Raw genomic sequence first — 23,037 nt, forward strand, 5'->3', positions numbered from 1 at the left:
ATTTTACAACTGAAAATGGTACAATTTCATTTGCAATAACCAACAACTAATAGTTGGCAAAATTCAACATAAGAAGTAAAAAAATAGTTGATTTCCCAGTGGAGAATATTAAGACTTATCTTGGATCACTATGGTCACAAGATCTATTTAATCAGGTTAAGAATTAAAGTTGCAGGGACGCCTGGGTGGCTCAGTTGGTTGAGCCGCTGCCTTCGGCTCAGATCATCATCCCAGTGTCCTGGGATCGAGTCCCACATCGGGCTCCTTGCTCGGCAGGGAGCCTGCTTCTCTCGCTGCCTCTGCCTGCCTCTCTGCCTGCTTGTGTGTACTTTCTCTCTCTCTCTGGCAAATAAATAAAATCTTTAAAAAAAAAAAAAAAGAATTAAAGTTTCAGTGAACATTTTCAGATTTGGTCATCTTGCCTACTATAACAACTGGATCTACTCAAAATGAGTGGGTACATCTAGAGATGCCCCAAAACAATAAGATGTACTTAGATTTACAAGACTTGATATAACAAAAATATACAAATGACCTATATGTATGACCCTCAGATCATTTCTACTCTGGTAAGTACTATGGTGTGTACCAAAAGTAATTTTTTAAGCCCTAAACTTCAAGTTTTAACATAAAGAAGTAAATAAAAGGATACTGTTCACTAACTGTAAAAAACTTATTTTCAATTTCAAATAGCATTCAGGATAATTAACCACTCCATTCATTCCCTAACACAGTAACAGCAAACAGTTACCATAATAATCAATCACTTCATCTCCTTCCATAGCCAACTTCTTAAAGATCTGAACCAGCTAGTAATGGTTTCCTTGAACTTGTTTATGCCTGCTCATTAGTTTTCTGATCTCTATTTTTTGTTTCTGTTCTTCTAATCATCCCAACACTAAAACTCAAAGTAATGCACATTGAAGTCTTTAGATTCATTTGTTAGTAAGACCAGTGACAGACTGGAAAACAAAATCTAAGGAGCCACTCAAACACATCCAAATAGTTCTAGTGAGAAACTAAATAGTTAAGTCCAATAACTATTTTCCAATATACATAAAAGTAGGAGGCACTGAAAAAAGAGAGGGCCAACAAGAATAAACAACTTTACCCCTTCAAACTTCTAATTTTTTTTTAATTCCAAAGGATTCTGAAAGTAGAAAACAGTTTGTCCTATTCTTCCATCAAACGAAACCACTGCATAGAAAATGAAAAGAAAAGCTGTCATATAAAGTTCAAATGGAAGAAAAACTGAAATAGAAACTTGAATACGAGTTGAGCCATCCTGATGGCATTTTTAGCACTTCCTTCTTCTAGAAAAGGAATGTGATATAAGAAATAACTTCTCGGACGCCTGGGTGGCTCAGTTGGTTAAGCAGCTGCCTTCAGCTCAGGTCATGATCCCAGCGTCCTGGGATCGAGTCCCACATCGGGCTCCTTGCTCGGCGGGGAGCCTGCTTCTCCCTCTGCCACTCTGTCTGCCTGTGCTCGCTCTCTCTCTCTCTCTGACAAATAAATAAATAAAATCTTTAAAAAAAAAAAAAAAAAGAAATAACTTCTCTTCATGTGAAGATGTAAAAGATATGCTGAAGTAGTATATTAAATGATCAGAACAGAAGTTTGAAGCTAAATCTTAGCATGCCCATTGGTCATCTTGGGTCCAATCCCAGTATCTGGAATCAATGGCGTTTTATAAAATATTCTTAGTTTTGGGGGCCTGGGAGGCTCATTCATTAAGCATCTGCCTTAGGTTCAGATCATGATCCCAGGGTCCTGGGATCCAGCCCTGCATCAGGCTCCCTGCTCAACGGGAAGTCTGCTTCTCCCACTCCCCCAGCTTGTGTTCCCTCTCTTGCTGTGTTTCTCTCTGTCAACTAAATAAATAAAATCTTTGTTAAAATAAAATATTCTTAGTTTTATTTTCCATTTCTTAAAGAAATTGCTTTTAAATTAAATCAATTTCCCATTGGCTGCTATGCAAGTTTTTAAAATAGTTGAGGCATTTTACAATATTCACGGGAATTTAACTATCTGGTTCCCATCTTATGGATAAGAATACTGAATATCTGACCTTTTCTTCCTATTAAAAACTACCTCTCTAGTAGTTAATAATCACACAAAATGGCATATAAGTGCTTTTGAAATCATTTTAAAATTCTGAAAAGCAACATGATACTAACATGCCCAAATAATCACTTTCTAGAACATTAAATGCAGTATCATTCACATTTGTCACAGTCTTAATGACTCTCCAAGGAGAAAACTTAGAGAGAAATTTTGTCTCATTCAAGTTAGGAAATCCTATCGACTCTACCTTTGTAATATATCCAAAATGTGACCACTTCTCACCTCCTCTCCTGCTACCACCTTTGTCTAAACCGCCATCATCTGTTACCTGAACTGTTGCAATGGACTCATTACTTTCACATACGCCTTGCTTTGCTCCCTGCCCCAGTCTATGCTCACTAGCCACCGACTTCCTTGTAAAACATAAGTCAGACAATGACATTCCTCTTTTCAAAATCTGCACAATCCTGGAGTTTGAATGAGAATCCTAAGTGATGTGATCCTTCCTGCTCCCTCCTTACTTCATCTCTTAATCTTCTTGCCCCCGGCTTACTTTACTCCAGCCTCCCCAAAATACAAATATGCCAAGGGGACTACCAGTCTCAAGGCCTTCACCCTGAATGTTCCCTCTATCAGTCTTCATCCTTTTTTCCCAAGTGGCAAATTCCCTCAACTGCTCAAAAGTGTCCCCTTAATGAGACCTATGTAAAAATATACCCAACTACCTACCCAGGATTCCCAATCCCTACCATTTTGCTCTTTCCACATTTTTCTTTTTTCTACCTTCTAACATACTAGACACTTCATAATTTACATATTATGCCAATTGTTTACTTCTACCTTCCCCAAAGAAACTGTAAGCGTCATAAGAATGGGAATCTTTTGTTTCTTCACTGACATATCCAAGCATATGTGACAGTGCCTAAAGCATACTAAGCATCAAATAAACATAGGCAAGATATTAAACAAATAATAATAAACTAGGGTGTCAAAATTCCTTAAGGGACAACATTTTCCTTGTGCTATACCCAATTTAATTTACATTAAAACAAGTCCAACATGATGTAAAGCAAAAAGCAATGACACTCTACTGAGAGCAGCCCTGAGGTGGGGTTACTGAAACCTTCAACAAGTCAGTGCTTCTTGTTTGCTGCGGCAAACGCTAGCACAGCCAAGCTTCCCAGAAAGAGCTATTTGGCCAAATATGAGATGTGAACTGCAACCTCATGGATGGCAACCACCGATTTTCAAGGAATCATGACTCCATAATCAGTCTAAAAATGTCTCATTTTGTGATTTAGAAAGTTCTCAAGAATGCTCAGGGATCCCAATAATCAAAATACATTATTCTGGATGAGAAAGACACAAGAGAAAATGAGAGCTGTTTCTTTGGACTTAAAAACTGATTCCTATCTATTTTACCTATCGCTTCCTTATTCATCATAAATATACAAAATTGAGGAAAGACAAATTAGTACTACTGATCACTTAAAGCTTACAGACTTATAATGTGCAAATAAAGGGGAACGTGCTGTATTTGGAAATAACATACCAACCAAATTAAATAATCAGAATTTAACCCTTTAATTTTTTTTTTTAATTTGAACTTTTTTACATCTAAAAAATGGCTTTTTGGACACCTGAGTGGCTCAGTCCATGAGCATCTGCCTGCGGCTCAGCTCATGATCCTGGGATCAAGTTCCACATCAGAGTCCTTGCTTGGCGGGAAGCCTGCTTCTCCCTCTGCCTGCAGCTCCCCCTGCTTGTGTGCTCTCTCTCTCTTTTTCTCTGACAAATAAATAAGTAATCTTTAAAAATAAATAAACAAATAAAATTAAAAATTATTTTTAAAAAACAGAACCTCAGCCTAAGCAATTGACATATAAAAAGATGAACCATCTTTAGAATCGAAATATATCTCATCAATGTTCACATTTCTCTGGCTGTCTTATAAAATTTTTTCTACTATTGTTATTTTGTTTTTTAAACTTTAGTTTAAATGGGAATCCATCTAAATCTCTATCTTATGATTAGTTAATAGATCTCTTACATTTCTTTTAATCTTGCATTTTGAATTATCTTTTCTTTTTTCTAATTGTCTTTTCACATTCATACAACAAAAGTAGTACAAATTTGAGTTAATTTATGAAATATAATAGATTAAATAGTACTTTAAAATAAACAATGTACCAAAAACTAAATTTGCCTCTGAAAAAAATCCTAGGGTCTAATGAGCACCTTAAGGTTTAATTTATACTAAACATAAAACAATGTTTGTCTAGCTTTCCCTTTTTCATCAAAAGAAACATAATTTCCAGAAATTATAACTTCTATATTAGGAGTCAGCACAAAGTTTTTCTGTAAAGGGCCTGATAGTAAATAAGTTGGCTTTGTAACCACAATGTTTCTTTTGCAACAACTCTATTTGGCCTTTGCAGGGCACAAGCCATAGATAATACATACACAAATGGGTATGGCTGTGTCCCAATTAAACTTTATTTACAAAAGCAAACAGCAGAACAGATTTGGCCCATAAGCCATAGTTTGCCAATTCCTGTTCTAAATGATAATGCCTATCAAAGCTGTACCCTCCCTATCATAATGGAAAAAGATTCAAGCTATACTTTTATAAGTAAAATAAAGAAATTTGGGTAAATATGACACAGTTTATGATGGTAGTCCCATCAACTTTATGAAGATACCAAATACACCACAAATCTGACCAAACACCAATACTTAAACAATACAACACATCATGGTGGCTATAACCAAAAACTAAGGTATGCAGATAAATGAACTTTTTATTTAAACACTTCTTAGAAACACCTACTGTATGTAATGCATTGCTGTCTCCAAAAAGAGGTGATAGATAACACCACAGGACCAAGATTTCTAAGTGTTCCATCTGCTTTTGACACTTTTTGTACCTTTATATCTGGCTCACAGAAAATGAGTAATAAATATTTGCTGAGTGAAGGGGAAGTAAATGAATAACTGAATGGGTATAAACAGTTACTTCTCATTATTATAAAAGGATTCCATTTTCCCTTTACTTCTAATCTGCTGCTTCTAATATGATCTGAAAGGACTCCCAAATTTTCTAATAGCTTAAAAGTGGTCAAGTAAGGGACTCAGTTCATTACCTGAAAAAGGTGTCTTAAATCGCTGTGTAATTTTTATGAGTTAATGCATGCAAAACACATAAAACAGTGCCTGATATAGTGTACAAACATAATAAATGTTAGCTATTACCCTTAAAGAAATTAGATAACTAGACATATTAGGGTAATATGAAAATAAGCTCAAAGTAAAAACATGATAAATTTGGTTTTGTTGATTTAGGACACTCAAGGAATTTTTTTCTAAATTACTGCAGGTATACAATAAACTTCGAGGAAGTTTTCTACTTCTGGACAAGATGGAATAACAGGGAACAAATTTACACTTCTGCCTGAAGAAACTGTTTTGAAAATCAGACAAAATGTAGGAAAAACAGTTTTCAGACATCAGTAGGCAACATAAGGGCAGTGATCCTTGAGAGAAAGGAAACAAAACAGGTAAACCCTATGACCGACCCAGCCTTCTGCCTAGGGAGGTTCCAACCCACGGCACGGTAGTTTCTTAGTTGAAAAGAAAGACCTCGGCATCTGGAAAAGCCCAGACAGCCAGGGTTCAAAGGGCAGAGTACCAGAGATGAAAGAGCTGCACAGATAAAGGACTCTAACATCTGAACAGTCCCCTCTAGTCTTCAGCTGAAGAGAGATCAGTGTATGTGTAATAGGAAATCACCCAAAATCTGGGAAATAATACCACAAAAGTTTTAGAGGAAAAAAAGCCCCAAGTTCACAAAGGGATAGGAGCAGCTCAGCTCCTGTTTCCATCAAAGTAAGAAGTACTCTTTCTAAGTACATTTGTTACAGTATTCAGAAGAGTTTTACCCAATAGCAAAGCAAAATTAGCTCAAGGCTAAATGCTTCTTTAGTCACATGTAACAAAGTATAAAGCAAGATTTGAAAGGATGAACCTGTCTCTAAATAACTTAAACCCTAGAATAAAGCTCAAACATATTTATTAAAATTTTAAAAGATCTGGTACCAAATAAGGTAAAACTCACAAAACCTCAAATGCAATAAAAAATTACAAAGCATGCAAAGAAGCAAGGAAATGCAGCCAATAAAGAAGAGAAAATATTTCAACTGAAAACAACTCAGAAATGACAAAGATGATAGTAAATTAGTAAACAAAGATATGATAACAATTATTATAAATCAATTCATATGTTCAAGAAGCTACAGGAAAAATTAAATATGTTAGGGACACCTGGGTAGTTTGGTTGGTTGAGGAGTCTGCCTTCGGCTCGGGTCACAATCACAGGGTCTAGAGATCACATCCCACACTGGGGTCCTTGCTCAGTGGGGAGGCTGTTTCTCGCTCTGCCTGCCACTCCCCCTGCTTGTGTTTGCTCGCTAACTCACTCTCTCTGACAAATTAATCAATTAATTAATAATAAAAATAAACATAAACATAAATATGTTGCACCTAAGCGATACAGACATTAGTCAGATGTTGGAAATAGAGTTCAGAATGACTATTATAAAGATAACAGCTGGGCTAGAAAAAACATAGAAGATACTAGAGAATTCCTTTCTGGAGAAATAAAAGAACTAAAATCTAACCAAGTCAAAATCAAAAAGGCTATTAATGAGGTGCAATCAAAAATGGAGGCTCTTACTGCTAGCATAAATGAGATAGAAAAGAGAATGAGTGATACAGAAGACCAAATGATGGAGAATAAAGAAGCTAGGAAAAAGAGAGATAAACAACTATTGGATCCCAAGGGGAGAATTCAAGAGATAAGTGATAGCATAAGATGAAACAACATTAGACGAACTGGGATTCCAGAAGAAGGGGGGGGGGGCAGGAGGTACATTGGAGCAAATTACAGCAGACAACTTCCCTAATTTGGGGGAAGGAAACGGGCATCAAAATCCAGGAGGCAAAGAGAACCTCTCTCAAAATCAAGAAAAATAGGTCAACACCCCATCATCTAATAGCAAAACTTACAAGTCTCAGAGACAAAGACAAAATCCTGAAAGCAGCTCGGGACAAGAGGTCTGTAACATACAATGGTAGAAATATGAAACTGGCAGTAGACCTAGCCACAGAGACCTGTCAAGCCAGAAAGGACTGACATGATATATCAGAGCACTAAACAAGAAAAATATGCAGCCAAGAATACTATATCCAGCTAGGCTGTCATTGAAAATAGAAGGAGAGATAAAAAGCTTCCAGGACAAACAAAAACTAAAAGAATTTGCAAACACCAAACCACCCCTACAGAAAATATTGAAAGGGGTCCTCTAAGCAAACAGAGAGCCTAAAAGTAACATAGACCAGAAAGGAACAGAGACAATATACAGTAATATTCACCTTACAGGCAATACAATGGCACTAAATTCATATCTTTCAATAGTTACCCTGAATGTAAATGTGCTAAATGCCCCAATCAAAAGACAGAGGGTATCAGAATGGATAAAAAAATAAGACCCATTGATATGCTGTCTGCAAGAGACTCATTTTAAACCCAAAGACACCTCCGGATTTAAAGTGAGGGGGTGGAAAACCATTTACCATGCTAATGGACATCAAAAGAAAACTGGGGTGGCAATCCTTATAACAGACAAATTAAATTTTAGACCAAAAACTACAATAAGAGATGAGGAAGGGCACTATAGCATACTTAAAGAATCTGTCCAACAAGACCTAACATCTTTAGATGTTATTTCGTTTAATATCTATGCCCCTAACATGGGAGCAGCCAACTATATAAACCAATTAATAACAAAATCAAAGAAACACATCAACAATAATACAGTAATAGTAGGGGACTTTAACACTCCCCTCACTGAAATGGACAGATCATCTGAGCAAAAGATCAATAAGGAAATAAAGGCTTTAAATGACACACTGGGCCAGATGGACATCACAGATATATTCAGAACATTCCATCCCAAAGCAACAGAATACACATTCTTCTCTAGTGCACATGGAGCATTCTCCAGAATAGATCACATCTGGGTCACAAATCAGGTCTCAACCAGTACCCAAAGACTGGGATCATTCCCTGCATATTTTCAGACCACAATGCTTTGAAACTTGAACTCAATCACAAGAGGAGAATTGGAAAGAACTCAAATACATGGAGGCTAAAGAGCATCCTCCTAAAGAGTGAATGGGTCAACCAGGAAAATAAAGAAAATTTTAAAATTTCATGGGAACAAATGAAAATGAAAACACAACTGTTCAATATCTTGGGATGCAGCAAAGGCAGTCCTAAGAGGAAAGTATGTAGCAATATATATACAAACCTTTCTCAAGAAACAAGAAGGGTCTGAAATACACAACCTAACCCTACACCTAAAGGAACTGGAGAAAGAACAACAAATACAGCCTAAACCCAGCAGGAGAAGAGAAATAATAAAGATCAGAGCAGAAATCAGTAAAATAGAAACAAAAAAAACAGTAGAACAGATCAATGAAACTAGGAGCTGGTTCTTTTTAGTAAGAGTAATAAACCCCTGGCCAGACTTATCAGAAAGAAAAGAGAAAGGACCCAAATTAATAAAATCATGAATGGAAGAGGAGAGATCACAATCAACACCAAAGAAATACAAACAATTATAAGAACATATTATGAGCACTATATGCCAGCAAATTAGACAATCTGGAAGAAATAGATGCATTCCTAGAGATGTATAAACTACCAACCAAACCAGGAAGAAAGAGAAAACCTGAACAGACCAATAACCAGTAAGGAAATTGTAGTAATCAAAAATCTCCCAACAAACAAGAGCCCAGGGCCAGATGGCTTCCCAGGGAAATTCTACCAAACATTTAAAGCAGAATAATACCTATTCTTCTGAAACTGTTCCAAAAAATAGGAATGGAAGGAAAACTTCCAAACTCATTTTATGAGGCCACCTTACCTTGATCCCAAAATCAGTCAGATCCCATTAAAAAAGATAATTACAGACCAATATCCCCGAGGAACCTGGATGCAAAAATTTTCACCAAAATACTAGCCAATAGGATCCAACAGTACATTAAAAAGATTACTCACCACAACCAAGTGGGATTTATTCCTGGGCTGCAAGGTTGGTTCAACAACCACAAATCAATCAGTGTGATACAATACATTAATAAAAGAAAGAACAAAAACTGTATGATATTCTCAATAGATGCAGAAAAGCATTTAACAAAATACAGCATCCTTTCTTGGTCAAAACTCTTCACAGTGTAGGGATAGAGGGTACATACATCAGTATCAAAAAAGCTATCTATGCAAAACCCACAGTGAATATCATTCTCAATTGGGAAAAACTGAGAGCTTGTCCCCTAACGTCAAGAACAGAGCAGGGATGTCCACTATCACCACTGCTATTTAAGATAGTACTAGAAGTCCTAGCCTAAGCAATCAGCCAACAAAAACAAATAAAATGCATCCGAATCAACAAAGAAGAAGTCAAACTCTCACTCTTTGCAGATGATATAATACTTGATGTGGAAAACCCAAAGACTCCACTCTAAAACTGCTAGAACTCATACAGAAATTCAGTAAAGTGTCAGGACATAAAATTAACACACAGAAATCAGTTGCATTTCTATATACTAACAACAAGACAGAAGAAAGAGAAATTAAAGAGTTGATCCCATTTACAATTGTACCCAAAACCATAAGATACCTAGGAATAAATCTAAACAAAGAGGCAAAGAATCTGTACTCAGGAAACTATAGAATACTCATGAAAGGAGTTAAGGAAGACACAAAGAAATGGAAAAATGTTCCATACTCATGGACTGGAAGAACAAATATTGTGAAAATGTCTATGCTACCTAGAGCAATCTACACATTCAATGCAATTCCTACCAAAATCCCATCAACTTTTTTCAAAGACATGGAATAAGTAATCCTAAAATTTATATGGAACCAGAAAGACCCCAAACAGCCAGAGGAATGTTGAAAAAGCAAAGCTGGTGGCATCACAATTCCACACTTCAAGCTCTATTACAAAGCTGCAATCATTAAGACAGTATGGTACTGGCAGAAAAAGAGACCCATAGATCAATGGAACAGAATAGAGAGCGCAGAAATGGACCCTCAACTCTATGGTTAACCAGTCTTCTACAAAGCAGGAAAGAATGCCCAATAGCAAAAAGACAACCTCTTCAACAGATGGTGTTGGGAAAATTGGACAGCCACACGCAAAATGAAACTGGACCATTTCCTTAACACTATCCACAAAAACAGATTCAATATGAATGAAAGACCTAAATGTGAAACAGGAATCCATCAAAATCCTTGGGGACAACACAGGCAGCAACCTCTTCAACCTCAGCTGCAGCAACTTCTTCCTAGAAACATCTTCAGAGGCAAGGGAAGCAAGGGCAAAAATGAACTATTGGGACTTCATCAAGATCAAAACGTTTTGCACAGCAAAGGAAACGGTCAACAAAACCAAAACACAACAGACAAAATGGGAGAAGATATTTGCAAATGATGTATCAGATAAAGGGCTAGTATCCAAAATCTATAAAGAACTTACAAACTCAACACCCAAAGAACAAATAATCCAATCAAGAAATGGGCAGAGGACATGAACACACATTTCTGCAAAGACGACATCCAAATGGCCAACAGACACATGAAAAAGTGCTCCACATCACTCGGCATCAAGGAAATACAAATCAAAACCACAGTGAGATACCACCTCATACCAGGCTAAAATTAACAAGTCGGGAAATGACAGGTGTTGGTGAGGATGCAGAGAAAGGGGAATCCTCCCGCATTGTTGGTGGGAATGCAAGCTGGGGCAGCCACTCTGAAAAACAGCATGGAGGTTCCTCAAAAGGTTGAAAATAGAGCTACCCTATGACCCAGCAATTACACTACTTGGTATTTACCCCAAAAATACAAATGTAGTGATCTGAAGGGGCACATGCACCCCAATGTTTATAGCAGCAATGTCCACAATAGCCAAACTATGCAAAGAGCTTAGATGTCCATCAACAAATGAATGGATAACGAAGATGTGGTATATATATACAATGGAATATTATGCAGCCATCAGGAAAAAAAAAAACGAAATCTTGCCATTTGCAATGACATGGATGGAACTAGAGGGTATTATACTAAGCGAAATAAGTCAACCAGAGACAGACAATTATCATATGATCTCACTGATTTGATGAATTTGAGAAACAAGACAGAGCATCATAGGGAAAGGGAGGGAAAAATGAAACAAGACGAAACCAAAGAGGGAGACAAACCGTAAGAGACTCTTAATCTCAGGAAACAAACAGGATTGCTGGAGTGGAGGAGAGTGAGAGGGATGGGGTAGCGGGGTGAAGGACACTGGGGAGGATATGTGCTATGGTGAGTGCTGTGAATTGTCTAAGACTAATGAAACACAGATCTGTTCCCCTGAAACAAATAATACATGTTAATAAAAAATAAATAAATAAATGACCTACCAAATAAATAAATAAACAATACAAGTGATAAACAAATAAGCATGTTAAGTAGATACATGGAAGACACTTTTTAAAGTTGCAACAAAATCAAATTTCTGAAGATGTCTACAATGTCAGACATGAAAAATAAACTTGATGGGATTAACAAGTGATTAGATATTGTAGAAAAATAATAAACTTGAAAACAGCAATGGAAATTATTCAAAATGAAACAAAGAGAAAAATGAATGGAAAAAGTAAATAATTTACTAGTGATCTGTAGGAGTACAAGAGGTCAAATACACATGCAATTGGAGTCCTGAAGGATAGAAAGAGGAATCAGAAAAAATATCTGAAGAATAGCCAACAAATTTTCCAAATTTGATAAAGTATATTTCCCTTCATATCCAAGATGCAAAGTAAATACAAACCAAAGACATTACAAGAAAAGTGCAGACCAATATATCTCATAATATATAAGATACAAAAATTCTTTACAAAATCTTAGCAAATTGGATCTGACAATATATCAAAAGGATAATACATAATGACCAAGTAGAATTTATCCCAGGAATGCAATTGTTGCTTTAATAGTTGAAAATCAACCAATTCCTGACTGACTAAATAGAAAAATTACAACATCATCTTATTAGATGCAGAAAGGCATTTGAGAAAGTACAACACTCATTCCTACTAAAAATTCTCAGAACAATAAGAAGGGGACTTTCTCAGTATAATAAAGAATATCAATGATAAACCTTCAGCAACTACCATACTTAAGGGTAAAAGACCAAACGCTTCTACCCTAAGATCACAAACAAGGTACAAATGCCCACTCTCACATTTTTTTTCATTCTCACATTTCTATTCCACCTTGCATTGGAGCTCCTAGCCACTGTAATAAAGAAAAGGAAATTAATTAAAGGAGCCCAGATTAGAGAGGAAGAAATAAAACAATTTTTATTCTCAAAAGACATTATTGTCTATGTAGAAAATCTTAACAAATCTATAAAAATGATACTATAAAACAAATGAATTTAGCAAATTCCCAGGAAAGAATATCAATGTAGTAAAATCAATCATATTTCTATATTGGCAATAAACAACCAGAAATTAACACATATTACACATATAATTTATCATACTATCAAAAAGAATGAAATACTTGGGGTGCCTGGGTGGTGCAGTCAGTTAAGCAGCTGACTCTTGGTTTTGGCTCAGGTCGTGATCTCAGGGTCCTGAGATCAAATCCTGCATCAGGCTCCTGAGCATGGGCTCAGCAGGGAGTCTGTTTCTCCCTTTCCTCCTGCCCCTCCCCACACTCATGTGCTCGCTGTCTCTCTCAAATAAAATCTTTTTTTAAAAAAAGAGAGAATGAAATACTTAAGTATAAGTTTGATAAAAGCTATTTATGACCTGTACACTGAAAAACTATAAAACACTGGTCAGAGAGGCTACATGAGACTTTATTAAATGGATATGTTGCAATCCTAATGAAAATTTCAACAGGCTATTTCTAGAAATAGGCTAATTCTAAAATTCACATGGAATGCAAAATGCCTAAAGTGGTCAAAACAACCTGAAAACAAAGAAAAAAGCTGAAGAACTATGTACATGAGGAAATGAAACAGCTAGTTTTAGACAAGGTTAGCACCACTATATGATATGATTTTAATGGAGAGATGGCCATCACTTTTTCCCGTATATTTTATCTTTGTAAAATATAAAAATACTGCACACGTCCCCTTTAAAAACTGCTCAATTTTGTTCCCTTCATCCTTCACAGAAGTAACCACAGTGAGTTTGATAACCTTCTTTCCAGACCTTCTTTGTATACCTATGTACATATATACTATATACAGCCTTAAAAAAACTAGAGTACTGTCTATGTTGTAATACTATGAAGGAATATATGGAAATAAAAGAAGCTTAAAAGCAGGACAACTGTTACCTAGGAGCAAGGGCAGAGACATGAACAGACATTTCTGCAAAGAAGACATCCAAATGGCCAACAGACACATGAAAAAGTGTAAGGGTGTGAACAATGGGAAGGATAACAATGCCATCAGAAAGGGTTCCATCTAGGCAGTTTCAAATCTCTTCATAATGTCTTATTTCCCAACCTGGATGGTGGGAAACAGTATTCCTGGTTATAAATATTGCATTATTTCGTTTTTTTTTTTAAACATAAATTAAACTGAATGTATCATACGGCAATTTGATTTTTTTCCTCTACAATATAGAGATCTATCCATTTTACTATATATAAATGTTTCTCCCTTTTCTAATACTGCAGATTATTTAATAATATGACTAGAAAACAGTTCACTTAGCCATTGATAGACATTTAGATTGTTTACAGTTTTATACACCACAAGTAATGTTGCTGTAACCTTCTTGTGCTGTAGAAGTCTTCCTATGTACATGTGAAGGTGTTCTATCCCAAGACTGAACTGCTGGAGCACACAACATGTGCATGTTCAATTTTTTACATTAATAAATAATATCAAAATGTCTCTCAACTGGTTATATCAATCTACATTCCCAATACTAGTAGAACAAAGAACCTGTTTTTCCACAATCTCAACACTGGGTATCATTAGTCTTTATTAATTTTGCTACTTTAACATAAACATATCATCTTATCATTTTAATTCACAATTCCTTAATTATAGTTGGGCCCCTTTTTGTGTATTTATATACCATCAATATTTTCTTTTCTATAAATTGCCTATTTGTACTATTTACCAATTTTTTAAATTTAAATTTTCTTTGTCTTACTAATATTTTATGGTTCTTAAACACTATGTTTACAAATTTTTTTTTTGCTACTATGCTGCAAATAATTTTTCTCAGTTTCAAAGGCCATAATGTCTGAATTCAGATCATGTTATCTTCAGTTGTAAATAGTTATACATTTTCACTTCTCATATGTTTCCATATTTAGCCTTATTTTTTCATCTTAATAAGGTCTTTGCTACCCCACAGTCATAAACACAATCTCTCATATTTTTTCTTAAAAATTTTATATTATGCTTTTTCACCTTCATGTTTGAATATAATTTTTTTTGAATGGCATGACACAAGAATTCAAATTAACCTTTATCCACTAGATAGCCAGCTGTCCCAACATAATTTAATACTCCATAATTTTTCCCCACAATGCTTTGAGATGATACTTACGATAGACTAAATTTAATTTTATACTAGATCTGCTTCTGGACTTCCAGTTTGGTCCTACGGATTTTTTTCTATATATCCCTATATAAAATACAGATATTTTCCATATATATTTTTATATAGATCCCTATACCTAAATCAACCTGTTTTAATTATGACAGTATTATGAAGTATCAGGATAGCTATCAGATGAGTCTAACTCTTTGATCTGTTTCAAAATGTCCACTATTGTTGTATACTTGTTCCTCCATATAAACTTGAGAACCAGCTTGATAAATGCTATAACTAGTGCAAGGAATGGGATTATGGTGATTTGCAGGCAAACTTTAAAATACTTTTCACAAGGTTTATGCTATTTTCCTTGTCAACTAAAACAACTGCCTTGTTTCCTCTCTACCGGGCATGTATATTCTAATTGGCTTAATTAGGGTTAATTATGCTTTATGTATAATAGCAAACATGGGTGAAAGAACACAGTCACATTTTAATTCAACACTGAAGAGAATATAAATCCAGAGATAATCTCTTTACATCTATTACTCCCCTAAAAATAAGTCTTATCCAGTAGGACTCTGTGTATGTACTAAACAAAACTTAGCAAATTTGGGGTTAGAGGACTTCAAAACAGTTAAAAAGCATGGTTTTAACACAAATTATGAGGAAAGTCTAAATAAGAATTCTTATTCACTTTTCCTACTTTCAAAGTTATAAAAGTAAAGTTATCGATATCAAACACATTATAAACAATCTCAAAATTTCAGATTTGCTTCTCCTTACCCTTCCTGATTGAAGATACAAATATTAAAAATTGTATTTCTTCAAAATTTTTTAAAATTAACCTTTCCAGTATCACAATTAAACAACTGACAAGTATATGATTAAAATGAATTACTTGAGTATATTAGGGTAAGAGGTTTCAAGACTTTTCAAAACTATATTAATTTATTTTCTATGACTTCAAATTGTAACAGTCAAAGTGATTATCTTATAGTACTGTTGTCACAACTTTCAACACAGAACATTAATATAACCTTCACAGCTGGGCATGCTGAACATATACTGAGTATGCACTGGCACTGAAGCATATTTGTTATTATTATTAGGCATGTTAATGGAATGATGACTATGTTTTTCCAACATACAGCAATTTACAAAATTATTTAAGGGTAAAAAAAAATCATGTCAAGGATTTCCTTTAAAATACTATAGGAAAGGGGTGCCAGTTTGCCTCATTCGGAGGGACTCTTGATCTCAGGGTCATGAGTTTGAGCCCCAACTGGGTATAGAGATTGCTTAAAATCAATAAATAAATTAAATAAACTCTAAAGTTTTTTTTAATTAAAAAAATACTACAGGAAAAAGAGAGATTGAGTAAGATAGAGTAAGGGCAAAAGCAGTTAATTGTTGGAGCTGGATGACAGGTTCATGAGGGCTCTTTACAATGTTCTCTCTAAATTTATAAATACTTGAAAAGTTCAAAGTTTTTTTAATGAAAATTGTATGTTAATGCTGGAGAAAAACGTAATCTTACTAATCTTAACATTACGATGTGTTTCTCCAGAATTGAAAAATTAAGTACTTTTATTCTAAGATCACCTCAAAATCAAAATTAGTTTGGACTCTGCACTTTTAAAGTTTCATAACAAAAGATCCCAACTGTGCACTTCAGAACAGCAAAAACATCTCTGTAATCAACTACAAAACCAAAAATTAACTCTGATCTCTTTCCTGCTTTAATCTGTAATATTCTATTGCATCTGAAGCTCTATCAAGTGTACAAAATGTTCCAAGATTATAGAACAAAGTGTGTCTTCCTCTCAAAGGCAAGCTACTGCTGGTGTGTAACCAACATCAGTCGTCTGTGGATAAAAATAGCCTTCAAACACCACATGCACCAAAGACAATAGACCCAAGGAAAGTCAGGCAGAACAAAGCAGTTACCAGGGAGGAATTCGGCCAGCCGAGAGCTTGCCCTTCTGCCCTTCACACAAGAGTCTGTTTGCAACTGAGACTGGGTTCTTGATTCCTATAAAAATAAAATTGGCAGAAAATGATGTCAGAAAAATATCTTCAGGTTTCCCACTAAGTTTTGTGGATGTTTCAATAAAACAACTCTTAAATATCTTAGAAAACTCTTCTTTTATAGATACTAATGAAAGCCCTTAATTATCATGAATAATGTGGATAAAATCAACAAATAAATGAATATCCAGTAGAGAAGAATATAAAACATACATTCTCATGTTTTGTCATGTGCTACAGCAGCAAAGACTGAATTTGAAATAATTGATATTTAAATTAGGTCCCTTGTTAATAGATTTCAGAATAGAATAGAGATACCGAAAACGTGGCATCTACTTTCAAAAACTGAATTTCTTCCAAAGAATAAACATGATTACAAACAGCTTCAAATTTACCCGGGGGGGGGGGAATTAATGGCCAAAAATTTTAAATCTCACCTACAAGAGAGACAGAATAAAGAGAATATCCTACAAATCAAGTAAGAGTAGGGAGAAGAGGCCAAGTATGTACAAGACGTAACCTAAAATATGGTTCAGATTGTTTCCATGAGGGAAAACAGAATGTGAAGAAAAGCAAAAAGAGGATGCTTATCGGGGAGGAATACTAGGACAGTATTATTAGTATTAGTGTGAAAAACAGTCATAATGACAAATAAGACAATGTGATGATGACTGAAGACAGTGACAGTAGCTCAGTATCTAATATATGCTAACCCCCATACAAAAGACTTAAACATATCGATTAATTCATTGATTTCTCAACTCTATCATATAAGTATACTTATGAACCCTGTTTACTGAGGAAATATTTGCACAGAGGGTTAAGTCACCTGCCCAAGATCACAGTGCTGAGATTTCAACAAAAGCAGCTAAGGCCAGAAACCACACGCTTAACCATTAATCAATGGATGCCTCAGGACACCATCAGTACCAAAATAAAAATTAAAAATATCAATCAATCAATGAATCAGCAGTGGGAAAAAGAGTATTAAAACTCAAATTAAGGTCACCATATTGACTCAAAACAAAACTATCTAGCTAAACAACAAAAACATGCCACCAAAAAAACATGAAATACTGAATAAAGGAAAAGCTCAGATCTCTATACTAGCTCTTAAAATATATCTCTGTATATGATGATGTAATACTTAGACTTTGATAACTGTCAATTAAGTTATAAATTTAAATCTACAAATTCTCCATCAAAACTTCAAAAGGATCTCTATGATGTATGACAAGTTGACTCTTAAATTCATCAGAAAGAGAAAACTTTGGGGGTCAAAATGAAAAGGTATTCACCCTTCAAGATACCATTTCTTGGGTGCCTGGATGGCTCAGTGGGTTAAGCCTCTGCCTTCAGCTCAGGTCATGATCTCAGGGTCCTGGGATCAAGTCCTGCATCGGGCTCTCTGCTCAGCCGGGAGCCTGCTTCCCCCTCTCTCTCTGCCTGCCTCTCTGCCTACTTGTGATCTCTCTCTCGGTGTCAAATAAATAAATAAATAAATAAATCTTTTTTTAAAAAATACCATCTCTTAATAAAAACTATTCTTAATTTAAAAAGTGTGGTTTGAGCACAAGCAGACAAATACATCAATGGAACAGAATAAAGCTAAATTTCAGAATAGACCACACAAGCATTTGAATGTTTAATATATGACATAGACAGTATTTCAAATGAGTAGGAAAAGACAGACCCTGAGAGGTAGAAAGAACACAGAGTGATGGGAGTCAGACTGTTTTATAACTGTACCTGCTATCTATTGCTTCTATTGTTTTATAACTGTACCTGCTATCTATAGCTACAAATTCTCCCTTCACTGCCTGACCTGTGAAAATGGATATGGGCCCTTTAAATATGCCTCCTTTGCCAGCTGGCACACTGGTAGCCTTGTCAGTAGAGGGCACTGGAGACACACTGAGGAGGACCAGGTGGCTTCTTAGGCATGCTTGGAGAGCTTCAGTTTTTCTTCACTATTTGGCCCACGTGGTATTCCCTGGTGCTAAGTGCCTGCAGGGTGCAGCTTTCTCCAGCATTTGGCCACCACATGTTTTCTCCAGCTCCTAATTCAGGCTACAGCAGCATAGCTGACAGCCCCAGAAAGAACAGGACTGTGCCCAGCTCAAGTCACAAACCTTCTCAGCCTCACAGGTACAAAGAGTGAAGTGTCCCATGGGGACAGGGCTGTCGGGTGAGCCAAAAACCCAGTCTTTATCCTGTGCAACAGAGGTTCAATTCACATAGTTTCCTCACCCCCATGTGCCCACCTACCAGCCTGAGCTCACCTGTACCCCACAGGATTGTTCTTGGTCTCACAGTGACTGTGGCCTGTGTAACCCAGCAATTTCTCTGCTAGGCAGTGGGCTACAACCACACCTTCTTCAATAAGGTCCAAATCTCCTTCCAAGTTTATCCTTACTTGGGTATTCTCCCTCTGCCCTAGACTACATTTTGAGTTCTCTTTCCATCTTTGTATAGTTACTCTCCTATCACTGTTTAACAGTTCTGTACATTAAACGTCCCCTATTCAATCTACCATGTCTCCTACTTGGACCCTACTTGGACCCAGACTGATAAAGTAAACTTGGGCCAATTATTAAATATCTTCTGTCTTTCAGTTTCCTTATCTGTGAAATGGGGATAAAAGGAGTGTCCTCAAAAGGTAATTGTGAGAACTAAATGACTGAACATATATAAACTACTGGAGAACAATACATGGTATGTAAGAGTCACCCAATGAACAATTGTTATTATTATTATTATTATTATTCAAGATTATGTAGGGACAATTTCTTGGTTATTTCAGAAAAAAACAATGCATTAAAAAGTAAATGAAAAATAAATTATAAGCATATAAAAGTAAATGAAAAATTATAATTTATAAATTATATTTATAAAATAAATTATATAAAATTATTTATAAAAATAAATTATAAGAAAAATAAATTATATAAATTATAATTATTAATTATAAATTATAAGTATAAGTATAAAATAAATTATAAATAAATTATAATTTATAATTTATAAAAATAAATTATAATTATGAGAAAAAATATAGGTGAATATACTTATAATTATGAGGGAAACCTTAAGAAATGCAAAGTACAAAAGGCACAAAAGAAGTATTAAGTTTGAAAATAAAAATTTTTAATTCTAATATAATAAAGCACATTATAAGTAAAGTTAAAAGGCAAGCCACAAGAGATATGAAACAGTTCACAGAGAAATGCTAATGGCCTTTAAACATGAAATTCCATTACCAATAAAATTTCATAATGAAAGAAATTAAAATTAAAACTAATTGATAGACTTTCTTACCTATCACAGAAGCCAGAAAGGATAAAGAAGATTGGAACAAGTGAATAACCAAATTGACCAAACTGGCACATATAGAACATGTACCCAACAACCACAAAATACTTGCTCTTTTAAAAAGTCCACATGGAATGTTTAACAAAGCATACCATAAACTGGGCCATAAAGCAAGTCTCAAAAAGCTTTAAGGGACTGGAATCATATAAAGGATGTTCTCTGACCCCTCTGAAATTAAACTAGAAATCAAGGGAAAAAAGCTAACTAAAAAGTCCTTAGGTAAATAAATTTGACAATTCATTTGAAAAAGACAAATTCCTTGAAACTCACGTGAGAGGAAAATACAATCTTGTAACTCTTAAAGAAATTGAATCCATTTTTTAAAACTTCCTACAAAGAAAATGCCACTAATTTAGAATAACCAATGAATTCTCGGAAGAAATCATTCCAATCATATGCAAACTCTTTCCTAGAAAAAAAAATCCCAATTCATTTTGTTAGGTCAGCTATAACAGGATTCCAAAACCTGAAAATAATATTACAAGAAAGGAAAAGTAAGCCCAATCTATTACATGAACATAGATGTCAAAATCTTAAACATCAGCAACTTGAACCCAACAGTATATAAAGATACGAACATGACCAAGAACACTTTACGCCAATAAAAGGAACATTCAAAAATCAATCACAAATTTCATCATGTTTAACAAAATAAAGGAAAAAACTCTTCACCTCAACCGACACAGAAAAGCATTTAATGATAATTCAATCAATACCCATTTGTAATAAAAACTATCAGCAAACTAAGATTAGAAGGGAACTTCCTCAATCTGATAAAGGATATCTATGAGAGTCCAAAAGCTAGCAGAGCATACAGAATGGTGAAATATTTAATGTTCTCCCTCTAAGATCAGGAACAAAGCAAGGATGTACACCACCCCCACTTACATTCAGCATTGTACTGAATGTCACAGCCAGTATAATAATGTAAGAAAAAAATGAAAAGTTTAAATATTGAAAAGGACAAAGTAAAATTGCATGAGTCATAGGTAATATAATTGTGTAAACAGAAATTCCATGGGAACCTATTTTTTCAAATGCTAGAATAAGTGAATTCATCAAGGCTAGTGAATTCAAACCCAATTACAAAATTCAATTATATTTCTAAATTCAATAAAACAATTAGATATTGACACTTTAAATTTATATACTTTATAATACATGAAAAATTAAGTATCTAGAATAAATCTAATAAAAGATATATACAATATTTATACTGAAAACCATAAAACAATGCTGAGAAAAAAACATGAGTAACATTTATATAAATATACATATCCTATATTTGTGGGCTGGAATATTCAATACTGTTAAGATATCAATTGTCCACAAATGATTCTATATACTCAATGCAATACCAATCAAAATCCCAGCAGGGTTTTATTATGGACATTGACAAGCTGACTCAAAAATTTTATGAAAATGGCCAGACACCTAGAATAGCCAATATAACCTTAAAGGAAAAAAATGAAAAAAAAAGGAAGTTAGAAATCTTACACAAACCAGGTATCAAGTGATACATATATATCACTGATATAAATATATTAGAAAACATAAAAAATATAAAGCTATAGTAATCAAGACAGTATGGCAATAAATAGAATAGAGTAGAACAGAGGTTACAGAAACAAGCCATTGTACATATAGTCCGTCACCTGATTTGCCAGCACAGTTATGTGAAGAGGACATTGTCCTTTCTATTGACAATGGCAATGAACCAGGTGGATATCCATAAGAGAAAAAAGATTAATGTCAGCTCCTATCTCACATACACTAAGATTAATCTGGGATTGATAAGAGAGCGAAATGTGAAAAGTAAAAAATAAAAGAACTATTAGGGATGCCTGGTGAGCTCAGTCAGGAGAGCATGTGACTCTTGATCTCTGGGTCATGAGTTTAAGCCCCACAGTGGGTGTAAACCTCACTTTAAAAAAAAAACAACAAACCAGAACTACTAAAAGAAAACAATGGAGACAATCTTCATAACTTTGGGTAGGCAAAGATTTCTTAAATAAAATATTTTTTAAATAACCATAAAGTAAAAGGTTGGTAATCTAAACTACATTAGAATTAAAAACTTCAGTTCATCAGAAGACAGCATTAAAAGAGTGAAAACGTGATCCACAGACTAGGAGGAAACATACATAATACAGGTATCTGACAAATGATCTGCATTCAAATATATAAAGTATTTGAAAAAAGATAATCCAATAAAAATATGCAAAAGACTTTTGAACATTACACTGCATAACAAGAATATCTAAATGGCCAATAAGTATGTCATAAGGTTCTCAGTGTCATTAGTCACCAGGGAAACTCAAATTAAAACAATTAATGCCACTGCACAGATACCAAAATTGATGAATTTTATTTTTTTAAAGATTTTATTCATTAATAAATGAATGAGAGAGAGAGATCACAAGCAGAGGGAGCGGCAGGCAGAGGGAGAAGGAGAATCAGGCACCCCACCAAGCAGGGAGCCCAATATACAGTTCAATGCCAGGACCCTGGGATCATGACCTGACCCAAAGGCAGACACTTAACCAACTGGCCACCCAGGCCACCCCAAAATGGATGCATTTTAAAAAGAATAGCAATGCCAAATGTTGGCCCTGACGTAGAGTAACTAAAATGCTCATACAGTGCGGAGTGGAAGTATAGATTATAACTACTTAGGAAAACTGTCCAGCAATATCAACTTAAGCAAAGCACATTATGTACCTAAACTTATCATCCAGTATAATGTTGAATAGAAGTGATGAGAGTGAACATTGCTATATTATCCCTGATCTTAAGGATAGGACTTTTTTTTTTTTAGATTTTATTTATTTGACAGAGAGAGAGAGAGAGAGCACAAGTAGGCAGAGAGGCAGGCAGAGAGAGAGA

At 34.8% G+C, this 23,037-nt stretch overlaps 1 protein-coding gene across 3 annotated transcripts in view; it reads right to left on the reverse strand.

Annotated features, from left to right (window-relative positions):
• TASP1 (taspase 1) overlaps positions 1 to 23,037 on the reverse strand; it is a 276,089-nt gene that overhangs the window by 207,668 nt on the left and 45,384 nt on the right. For all 3 annotated transcript variants that reach the window (XR_013967338.1, XM_080812603.1, XM_080812604.1), the window contains one exon: positions 16,699 to 16,783. Coding sequence is in view for 2 of the 3 variants with exons in the window: in XM_080812603.1 (XP_080668729.1) it covers positions 16,699 to 16,783 (85 nt within the window). In the remaining variant the exon portion in view is untranslated. The remainder of the gene's footprint in view (positions 1 to 16,698; positions 16,784 to 23,037) is intronic.

The sequence above is a fragment of the Martes martes genome (genome assembly GCF_963455335.1).
Source record: "Martes martes genome assembly, chromosome: 9".
In the NCBI taxonomy this organism is placed as follows: domain Eukaryota; kingdom Metazoa; phylum Chordata; class Mammalia; order Carnivora; family Mustelidae; genus Martes; species Martes martes.